Source organism: Gavia stellata, chromosome 13, assembly GCF_030936135.1.
Source record: "Gavia stellata isolate bGavSte3 chromosome 13, bGavSte3.hap2, whole genome shotgun sequence".
Lineage (NCBI taxonomy): Eukaryota > Metazoa > Chordata > Aves > Gaviiformes > Gaviidae > Gavia > Gavia stellata.
In genome coordinates this window covers 2,482,434-2,494,100 of record NC_082606.1, presented here as the reverse complement: position 1 = coordinate 2,494,100, position 11,667 = coordinate 2,482,434, and the positions used below count along the sequence as shown (strand labels likewise).

The 11,667-nt window shown below is 48.0% G+C and overlaps 1 protein-coding gene across 1 annotated transcript in view; it reads right to left on the bottom strand.

Moving 5' to 3' along the window:
- Positions 1–8,550: 8,550 nt before the first annotated feature.
- Positions 8,551–11,667, bottom strand: part of NEO1 (neogenin 1) — a 215,823-nt gene continuing 212,706 nt past the window's right edge. Inside the window, exon 29 of the mRNA XM_059823584.1 lies at positions 8,551–9,431. Within this exon, the coding sequence (XP_059679567.1) occupies positions 9,348–9,431 (84 nt within the window). The 3' untranslated portion in view covers positions 8,551–9,347. The remainder of the gene's footprint in view (positions 9,432–11,667) is intronic.

Here is an 11,667-nt window from a genome sequence, read left to right as displayed (position 1 = left end):
TGGGGTGGCTCGCCAGAGAGCGGGGGAGCTGGAGACGGAAGCTGCTCTTTGCTATTGCTGATGCTCCAGTTGGTCCAGCTGCCTCACCATCCTGGAAACAGCCACCTGGGAGAAGGGAGCTCACCCCTGCCACCCAGCATGGGGTGGGGATACAGCACATCCTGGCGCTGCAGGAGCAAACCCACCAGAGTCAGAAGGGCCTGGCAGACTTCTTGCTCTTAGCAGGGGAGGAAAGATGGAGGACAGGGCTTCAGTGCTGCTCCTTTCTAAGCATTTTTTCTTCCCTCCCCAGGAGCAGCCTGAATGTATTCCCAGGGACACAGCACCCCTGGCCGGCCTGGGGAGGGAGGGGGCACTGTGCTGCGGGAAGGACATTGCTGGCCTGAACCACATCTGTAGCTCATGGCTGCACTGCCAGGCAGGATCACTGTCCCTGATGGATTATTAACCTTTTCCCTGGTGCCTCAAGCCCCTCTTGGAACTCACGGTTTGTGGCAAAGATTTAGTGCCAGGACAACTTGATATTTCATGTCACTGTAAGCCTTGTGCTCCTGGAAAGGCTGTGGCAACTGAGGACATACATACTTAGCTCTAGAAGGGTGCTCAATGTGTAGCTTTTAATCAGCTTTACCACGAAGGCTTGAGTGTGACCCTGTAGAGCCATGGTGAGGGTACCTATAGGAGCTGCAGATAGCCCAGGGATGAACAGGGAGACCTGGAGGCGCTTATGTATGGACACAACACACACGGTTTTTTTCCTCCCCACCTCCAGCAAAATGATCTCCAAAATCATAGGCTTTGGTTGAAGTAGTATGAATTTGGTTCAGGTAGTATGAAAACAGGCAGACACCAGCCCTGGGGCCTCAGGAATATCCTCTGAGCGTCCATGAGTCACAAGCACTGGGGACTCAGCATCCTTCTCTAGCTTATCATGGTACTGCTGTTTGCTTGATGGGTTTTACTAGATCTCGGTGGCTCATAGCATGTTTCACACAGCACTTAAAGCAACCCTGGCTGGAAAGGGCTGTCCCCACTCCAGCCAAAATCCCCTTAAAACTCCACTGCTGCCCAGCCCCTTATTTCCAGGCCTGCCTGCAAATGAGCCAGGCTGGCCTGCAAAGCAAAGCCCAGCTTGGTGTCTAGAACCAGCCCACAGCCATGAGCAGCATTGGGTTGGGCACTCAGGCTAATGCCCTGCAGCTGGGAAGGGGCCCTGCCCTGGGGATGGAGATGGGAAGCACCTGGGGAGGGTGGGCCATGGGAGCAGGCTCCAGCTCGGCTCCTCACAGCTCCTGGCTCCTCGCAGCCAGCAGCAGGTTCCTCCAGGTTTGGCTAGGTAAGAGGGGTGGTATGGATTTTGGGGTGGCTCGCTATCTGAAGCCCACTTTTTTGGGGGTGTTGGTGGTCTTCCTGATTCCTGGCTGCTGGGAGCAACGGTGGGGGAAAGGCTGAGCCCTGGCTCTATGCTCCCAGTCCCCACCCGGGACTCTGTCCCCCCTGGCTGCGGCTGCTCTCCACTTAGAGGTGGCCCTGGGGATATGGTTGGAGTCAAAGGGTCTGGAAGGTGCCATGTGCTGCAGTACGTTGGTAACTGGGCTGCATGCCCTGTCCTTTGGGTCCCCTCAGCGCTAACAGGGTTGGGGCTAGGACGGGGCAGCAGTTCCCCCCCAGCCCCGTGTCCGGGGGTGCCTTGTCCTTTTGGCTTCACCACCTTCCCTGCACACCCAGCCCCACTTCAGCAGCACTGGCTGCTGCAGCATGGTTTTTCCCCTTCCAACCACGGCTGATAGCAATCCCACATGGGGCTGAGGTGGCCTCAGCTCAGTAACCCCCTGTGTTACTGAGCCCATCGCAGCACTTGGCTGCTGGAGCTCACTGGAAAGGCGGCACTAGGGGACGAGGTGAAATGCTGCAGGCCAGGTATTAACTGCTTGGGGAGCCCAGGCAGGCTGGGCTGGGAAGAACCACCCTGGTTATCTGCGCTGGTGCCCGGAGCTGGGCGAGGGAGCACAGCAAATGCTGTAGGGGTCAGGGAGGAAGTTCAGCCAAGGGAGCCCCTGTGAAGCACCTCCTCATGCGGCTGTGCCTCTAGCCTGGTCTCCGGGCCGCGGCGATGTTGTGAGGGCTCTTCAGAAGAGGCTGGAGAAATACCATAAGCTTTGGTTTTCTCCTGAGGAGCAAGAGCAGCCAGGCAGAGACAGAGGGAGATGAGAGAGCCCAGGCTGGGGAGGACAAGGTATGGAGCAGCTGCTGGAGGGATCCTGCTCCCTGGGCTTAGCAGGGCCCAGAGCGTTCTGGAGGTGGCTCTTCCTGGGGCACAGCAGTGACACCCCACACAGGATAACACAGGGGCAGCCCTCGAGCTTGAGGGGTGCCGGCAGAGTGTTTATGGATGGCACCGGGGAGTGGCGTAGAGCCCGCGGGGAAGGTTTCCCTGGCAGCTGCTCACTGCCGATACCTCAGTGCCCTTCTCCAGTGACAGGGGTTTTTTGTCACGAGGCTCTAAATCCTCACCGCAGACAGTGAGGAGATCGACAGGAGCAGCGTGGGACCGGGGCTGTGCCTCACAAAACAGCGCAGCAGCTGCGAGGAAACCCCTGTGCGGGAGGGAAGCCGCCCCAGCCTCGCCATCGTCAGTGCAGAGCTTGGCCAGATTAAGTGAATGCTGTTACCATGGTGACAGTGCCCACGGAGGAGAAATGGGGTCTGGTGTTTTCCTCACGTACAAGGATGCCGAGATCGGGGAGGACGCTGGGCGGGATGGGGCTGTCAGGCACGCAGCCATCCCCGGTTTCCCTGTTCCACTGGGGAAACCCCCTCCCCAGGCTCTCCCTGGCCAGGGCACAGGGCATGTCTCTGATCACAGCCGGGCTCTCCTGAGCCCAAAGACAAACCTCTGTGCCCTGCAACCCCCCCGGATGGTGCTACGGCCCCAGAGCTGGGTGCCCCCAGCCTGGTTCCCCTGTCCTGCTGCAGGATGGGACCCGGGTGTCTGCATTAGCAGTGCCCTTGGGAGGCTGAGCTCTGGCAGCGGTCTCGCGGTCCCTGTGAAAGGGTCCTAAGGGGGGCCTGATGTCAGGTCAGGGCTTTCCAACACACACATATCTGACTGTTCCAGCTCCATCTGCAGCGGCCCTGCCAGCCAGGGACAGTGACTGAGGTTACAAATGGGGTTGCTCTTTCTTTTCCCCTCAGGTTTGCAGCCCGGGACAGAGGACCTTCCCCCACTCTTTACAGAACTGGTGAAATTACAGGAGGTGGAGGCACTGACAGCCAGCCTAAAATGAAAAAAGGGAAACAGAGACGCAGCAAAACCTCCAGGTAGAGGAGCCTGCGGCAGTCCAGGGAGTGCTCTTGCCTTGCCTGGAGCCCGCTAAGGGTGAGTACTACTGATTTGGATTAAGTTAACGTGTGATGATTTTATTGCTACATCTCTAGCATGTCTCATTTAATTGTCCCCGCCTTTGCAGCGATGGGGTTACTGCAGGATACTGCAACCTGTGTCTGGTTCAGGTGGTGAGGCTTTGCAGATACTAGAGCAGTGCTACATCATGTTTCCAAGGCTGGCAGTGGTGTTACTGGTGCATTTGCGTGTCGAACAAAAGGGCTGTGGTTAAACTGCCACCAAGACCAACCCTTGTGGGCAGAGCACCCTGCAGCATCCCCTTAGCCAGCGGCCACTTGGCAGCTGACTCAGGGTGGGATATCCTGAGGCAGTCGGGTTGGGGAACAGAGACTTTCCTCCTAAGAAATTACCACGGAAAATTAGCATTTGCTCTAAATTGCAGACCTGTGGGAGCCAGCTGCCTTGGCCACTGTCCCTACGGAGAGGAAGGTCTGGAGGAAAGGCAGGGTGTGCTGGAAGGAGGTGGGGAAACAGGAGCTGAAATTGGGAAGTAACTGGAAAAAGTTGATTCGCATTTATGAAAGGACGGGTTATTGTCCTAGTGCAACTGCTACCAGCCCTGCCTGTGCAGGAGAAATGAGCCAGGCACGTGTGGGCATAGGGAGTCCTGATCAGAGAGCCCCTCTCAGCGGGTGGAGGACACTTTCCCCCACAACAAGGGGGCCTGGCAGCACTCAGAGTAGGCTGAATCCTTCTTTGCCCCCCGTCATTGGATTCTTTACTATGAGGGTGGTGAGGCACTGGAACAGGTTGCCCAGAGAAGCTATGGATGCCCCATCACTGGAAATGTTGAGGGATTTTAGTTAGTCTCCCTGGTGCTCTTCCACATTCAGGCTTTTCCTGCCTTTTCAAAAGGCAGGTGTACTGTCTGGATCTGTGGGTGTTTCCTTCTGCCACCCTTTCACTCTTACCCTCGTGTTCTTGTTGCCACTTTTCCACATTGTGCCTGCCAAGGGTTGGCTTTCCTTTTCCAAACCCGCTGGTCCTGTCTTCCTGCCTCGGAGCTGCCCCTGTCAGCTCTGCACTTTTGCTTCTTAAGATGATTGTCCCCTTGACTTCCAGGGTGTCCATCACACTGGAGAGCTGGCAAGCTTTTTTGGAGGCAGGAATTTTGCTGTGTCTGCTTATGGAAGGTTCTAGAGAGTCACGCTGCAGCTCAACGTTTGGCTTTTAAGAGTCTCACAGGCTGTATGTGTTCACACCCCTGTGTAGTAAGGGGAGACGTGTAACCTGGCTGAAGCCTGTGTTGGGTTAGGGGAGACCTGGCCCCACAGAAAAGTGGTAATGGTTTAACATTTTTGGCAAAGGCAGTTTGGTTAAATCATGTTGAACCCCTACAGGAATGCTTTTATTTGAGATGAACAGTGATTTGCTGTGAGTTAGTTTAAATCCAGCCTCGATTCGTCTTAAGAAGAAAGACAGGCGGCTGTTCTTACCGGGGAAAAAGCCTGCAAGCCTTGCACTGATTTATGGAGGGTGTTGGAGGCAACCCCTTGCTTCTGTCTTGGAAACCAAAGTCCTAGCAAGGCAAGGCACAAAACTGTAGTTTGCAGCTTGAGTTTTTGAGCTTGAGCACTGACTGACCTAGCAAGAAATACTCGCTTTTAAAGCTGGAGGTTAGTAAGTAGAGGGCAAGGGTTGCTCTGCTGTACCCGCTCTGCCTGTCCGCATCTTGGATGTGCCTTGTGACACTCTCAACTTCACCATTAATCCCTTCGTTCCCTATTTCTCCCCTCCTGTACACACCTGCTACTAACAAGAGAGCATCACTGATGGTGAGTCTCCTTAAGCTGGGCTGAAGAGAAACAATTCACTCTCTGCCGGGGGTGGGTGGCGGTGCGGTGCGGGGTGGCGGTGCGGGGTGGCGGTGCGGGCACTTGGCTTCCCAGCGAGTCACCGCTGCCCTCTAGTGTCCCCGTCCCGCAGCGCAAGGTCCCGCAGCTCTCCATCGCTTCTACCTCTCTTCAAACGGGCTACGTGCTGAACACCTGGGAAAACTGTCGCTCTTTGGTCTGGCAAGGAGCACAGCAGGTTATCTGCCTGCACTGACTGACCTAGCACGAAATACTCGCTTTTAAAGCTGGAGGTTAGTAAGTAGAGGGCAAGGGTTGCTTTGCTGTACCCGCTCTGCTTGTCCGCGTCTTGGATGTGCCTTGAGACACTCTCAACTTCACGATTAATGCCTTCGTTCCCTATTTCTCCCCTCCTGTACACATATACATGTGCACACCCCACCAATTCTGGCATGGCTGAGAAGTCCCTGACCAGCTGCAGGGTCATGGCATCCCATCAGGAGAATTTCAGGGTGCAGGTCCCACCTTGGGCCGCAGTGTGGCTGCACAATTTAACGAGTAAACAGAAGGATCTGACTAGCAAAACCGCAGGAGCTGTAAACCAATGCAGTAGCTTGTACTCCTGTTTGCAGAGGTGAGGACGAGGAGTGGTCTAATGCTCCCACGAACATGGGACACAAGTAACCGGGGAAGGGGCTGGCTTGCAGAGAAGCAGCTGATGATCAGGGTGAGTCTCTAGTATTGAATGAAAGAGTCTGGAGTTAGCATGGGGGTAACAATAAGGATATCAATTACTGCACTTTAAAATCTATAGACAGAAAGTGCTATATTCAACGAATTATAGTAGTATTTTTCTGTGATTTACTGGTTTACTATCACAGAATCGCAGAATCACTAAGGTTGGAAAAGACATGTAAGATCGTCAAGTCCAACCATCAACCCAACCCCACCATACCCACTAAACCATGTCCCACAGTGCCACGTCCACATGTTCCTTGAACACCTCCAGTGAGGGTGACTCTACTAAGGCTATTAAATACACTTTCACTGATTGATTGATTTGAAACCCTTCCTTCTGATGCTTATTGAAGGCGATACTTTTGCTATTGAGCTTTGAAATGGAGGGGGTTAGTTAGCCAGAAAGACACCACATGCTCAGTGTCTGCACAAAGAAGGGGAGGGGGGGGAATAACGGTTCCTCCTGAGGACACAACCTACCAAACCACAACAAAAAAGGTGTGAGTAAAATTCCAAACCTGGTCACCATGCTGATTAAGGGGGGGACGGGGGGAAAGGTACAGGAATAATTAAAAAGAGAACAAACTCTCCAAGCAGACCAGAATTTGATTGGATTAAAAAAAGTGTATTGGATGTCCAATACAAAATAATAAACATGAAGTTATTAAAAAAAGCCATAGAGTATACAGCAAATACTACAGAAAAGCAAAAAAATTGTACAGAAAGGTAAACGTCTACAGCAGTCCTCAAAATTATCCTACATGAGAATCATAAAACAATATACAGGTTTGGTTTTTTCCCCAAATGTCTCTGAGGGAAGCTGTTGCTTAACAGCTTGACTATGACACTACAAGGATACACAATGTTCCAAATTTAAAATCACAGGATATGTAAGAAAACGTAGCATTAAAATGTGAAAAAGTGCAATACAGATTGTACACTGAATTGAATAAATGTTTTTTTTTCTTAGTTTAACCTTAAAAAACCAACTTTGAACAGTTGTTTTATCATTAAAAATATTCCCCCTCCCCAAATTCAATGACAATATTAACATTCATGGTGTTATACGTAAGTAATATTCACAAAGACCCACCAGCTACGAATACTGTGTATGTACGATGGTATTTCTTTGGGTATAGGTAAAAAATAGGCAAAGGAAAACATACACCCCCCTCCTTTCAGGACAGGGTGTGTATTTTATTATTTAAATACATATTCTGTAGCTTATTTTGCCCTGAATGGTATTGATTAGAAGTCCAAACATCAATTATCCAGGTGGCCCACGGTGCTCCAATTCATTTGATCCCCCCCCGCCCCCCCCCCCCAATAAATAAATCCAGCAAATGTCCTAGAAATGACAACACAGAGTCTGGGAAAAGAAAGGAAGTAAAAGCACAACGCAAACCCTTGCTGCTCTCCAGGACGATTCATTGGCTCTCCCTTCTCTTAGTGACAGGGACTACGGAAACGGGCCCAGCGCTTTCGCTTTAGTTGAATAGATAGAAGAAAATAAATGAAGTTCTTTTTTTTTAAGTTTAAATTTAAGCAGATTACAGTATTTCCTCTTAATGTTCCAACAGGTACGGCCAGCTAGCGGAGGCGCTGTGGACCACAGCAGCAGCACCCCACACCTGAAAGGCCTGTTACCCGCGCGTCCTCCTTCGCTATCGCTGAGCTTCCGAGATCACAAATCCGATGGCTCAGGAGGAACGGATTCTCCATCGGAATCATCAGTAAGTTTTGTTTCCTTTCATCTTAAAAGGGAAATTGCACATGAGTTCGTTAGGCAGCTGGGTATTGGGTTTTTTTGATTTTTTTACTAAAATATGGTCCCTCTTTTTATGTCATTCCTCTTCCTAGAGCCAGGCAATCATACAAGGAGAAAACACAAAACCTTTTCCTTCCCCTCACATAGGAGTTCCCTTTTAACTTTCCTTCCTTTCTAGACAGATGTGTGAACAGCACCTGAGTCACTAATACTGTTTTTCTTTTCAAATGGTTTCAAAAGTGTAAAAAAATACATTTTTGCCTTGCTTATGTCTCTGAAGAATCCTCAAGAGAAGGATTCTTGCTTAAATGGCCTGGGATAGAGGAATTGCACTGGGGCTGGACTGGCTGCTGAAGGATCCTGTGGACATGTAGTGTTCTCAAAAGTACGATGCGGCGTGTTGCTGATGAGAAGAGGTCCACAGTTCTCTGCTTCTGGCAGGTCCGGGAAGCTCAAACCTAAGCACCACAAGCAGAGAAGCGCTGTGCACTGCTGCCTGCGCTAAGTTCTCCGTGCTGAACGAGCGCTCAATCTGTACTTTGAAGCTTCATGATGCGATCTTTAAACTAACAACAACAAAACAGAGCACTGTTGCCAAAATAAGCTGTAGTGTCATCTAAAGATAAAGAACCCTAACTTTACAGGAGGAATTTTTTTTAATGTTTCTAAATGAGACTCTCACTGCAAATTCAGTAACCAGAGACACAGTATGCTGACGTTACAAGGAAGGACGTTACAGAAGATGCTTTCATTTTCTTCAGTCTTTCGAGTCAATGTAGAAAGACAGGAAAACAACAATAATGAAGCCTCCCACTGGATCCCCTCCCCTTCCCCGTCTACTTTTCCCCACTCAAAATATTGAAACTGCACAAAAAGCGACAAACAAGCCTTTCAAATTACATTTCAATTCAAACAGACTGGTAATCTCACAGTGATGAGAGGAGAAAGTCAGGCTTTTAATAATTATAATATAAAAATAATAAAAAAAGCTTACAAATAGCAGTGCAGCATCCCAAAAGGCCATGGATTAACTGCCAGAAGGGGACGTAATTATACGCAGAATAAAAAACAAAACAGAACAACCCACGCTGGCAATGAATTTTCATACACGATAGAACAAGCAGTCAAACGTCAGTCTAGGCTGTGGAAAACAACAGTTTCTCCTTTTTTTTTTATTACAGTATTTTTTCCTTTTTATAAAAAAAGATAAAATAAAAACACAAATAAAATTGTACATAAATGCGAATGTCCAACACTGAAAAGGCAGGGCAATCACACCACTGAGACAAAACCTGACCAGAAAAAAAACCCCCATGAAGTCCACTTTTTTTTCCTTTTGTCTGGATGCTAAATTTCAGCCTGATGCGTCCCATCCTGCGTCATCTCAGCAGGTAAATGGAATTCAACTTGGCAATGACTTCGTTGCAGGACGATGACAAGAAAGGTCATCTCTTTTTGACGAGCTGTAGCACAAATGCACTGGTTGGTTCGTTTGCTTTCTGTGTATTCTCTCATGTGCTGTTTTTTCTCTCTTCTTTTCTTTTTTCTTTTTTTTTTTTTTTTCTCTGTACAATTCCTTGCGTTCCAAGGCTGAGTCCCAAGACTTGTGAAACTGTTTGGAGTCATGTCCTGGTGAAGGTGGTCATGCTGTAGTGATGGCATTAAGGTCCTTCATAAGTCCTTCCAGGTGGGCCATCTCTTTGGTCAGCTCATCCGGTTCATAATTCTGTGGGAGAGGTAAAAAGTTATTGACAAGGTGACTTGCTTTCTTTAAAGAGGGACAGAACAAGAAATAAGAAGAAATGGTCAGTGATTCCGGTGTAGACGGTGACCCTGACACATGAATAAGCAGAAACAGATTTATCGACAGTTACAGGAATTAATAACTTGAAACTACTCTCTATTTTAAACACAGATCTTTTTGCAATAGTGATTCATAGTTTCACTGCTTTTTAAGACCGCGATCATCTTATCTGTTTTCCTTGTATCGATAACAGCTTCCTTTGAACCAAAGTAGGTATTTCAGAAAAATCTTCCCAGCTTAACAGGAAAAAAAGGTCAAAGGAATCACTTCAATAAAACTGTTTTAAGAATCATTATGCTTGCTAAAAACCATAATCCATTTTTAGCCTCAATTGTCTAGCTTCATTTATATTGCATTGGTAACAGAATCGTGATAGCTGCTCATCTATGTAGGTAGATACTACGAACAAGTTCATCTCAAAACCTTTTCTAAACTGACCAAGTCCTTCCCACTACAGTGTTGTTTTCAACCCCTTATGTTCTTGGAGCATTTCTCCAAACCCTCAACATCGTTTTCACAGAAGGCGAGCCAGGCTGCACGTGGTGTTCCAATACCAGCTCTGCTAATGCCAGATCAGAAGCAACAGAACTCCCATGTGATAGTTTCTGCTCTATATATTTAAGGTCCATTATTAGAACTTCTGGCTAGAGACTAATATTAAAGCTACTGCTCAGCTGACTGCGTACCGTAAAACTCAAGTCCTTCGCAGAGCAGAGCCTTCAACCCTGACCGTGATCTCACTTCCTTTCCTTCCAGATACAAACCTTTTCTTTCATTGAAATAGAAATGAATGGAGCAGTCACCTTCCGGTTTACCACGCAATCTAGGTTGTACCAGAAAAGTTGTCTCTGTCCTGTGTCTAACGCGTTATCTGGTGACTAGCGACAACGACAAACAGCAGCGAGCTGGACGTACTCAGACTCATTCCTACAGGCTCTCATAAAAAAGCAGAATCAATTCAAATCGCTATCTAATCCTAATTTTTAAAACTCATAATTTAACTAGTATTTTGTGTGCTGCGGTGACTTTATACTGTACTAATTTATTAATGAAGAAATTCATTAATGGCTATATTTAAATATTACAAATTTGTTGATGAATAAACTAACGAGTGTATTTTTGGTACCAACTAAAAAAAAAGAATAAAGTAGGAGTGACAACTAGACAGAAGGGCAAAAGTGCACCAAATCAAGCATGCCTACAGTTGCTAGACCAGTGCATACAGAAATAAAATCAAGAGGGTGACAAAAGGACAGGACAAGGAAACAAGAAAAAAAAGGAAAAATAATTCAAAATAAGCATTTCCTGTAGCAGTGATACAATGGCATATACAGTAACTTCTTGGCTTGCAATCTGAAAGCAAGACAGCTCTTCCAGTGCCTGATACCCAAAACATCCTCACTTTTCTTTAAAGCTATTTCCAAAGCAGCTCAACAGTTGCGTTTTTCCCAGGAAGTCAGAACACTTCCATGTGAGTATCTAAAAACATATTTGGGATGATGGCTTTAAACATTTTTGGCATTAATGCTAGATTTTCCATCTGCAGTGACGCTTTGGATGCTCTGCAGCAGCACAGGAAGCTGCAGCTGCCTGACTTTAATAGGATGCAGGCACAGTATGCTTGCAAAACAGAAATAAATGACATCTCAAAGTGAGCATGAACACAACATCTTAAGCTGTACAGAAGAGCAAACGGCACTGTTGGAGGCATTCAGCTCTGTGAACAAAGATGCTCTTTACATCAAGATAAGCAGGCGGCAAACAGATGTGCAGGGCACTTCTACAGCTCCAGTACGGAAGCCTGCCTATAGAAGCCCAAGTCATGAACCAAAGCTCCATTAGGCGCTACGTCCTGTAAAGAATGAAAAGACTAGTGCTATAGATGGTATCTGTCCTTACTCTCCTCTTCTTGTAATTGTGACAGGCTAGCAAAAACCAGAAGCATTGAGCATGAGTCAAGAAAGGAAATCTCGGAGAACATTACTCTGTGTTCAGCTAATAGCCTCAGTTCAGCCAAAACGTTGCCGAAGGTTTTTCAGTTTTTGACTGCGTGGGCCTTGTGGACTGGAATAGGTGGAAGCACTACAGCTGTTTAGTGTTGCGTCAGTAGGAATGAGGGTATGCTCTGAAGCGATTTTCACATTTAGAAAGCACTCCT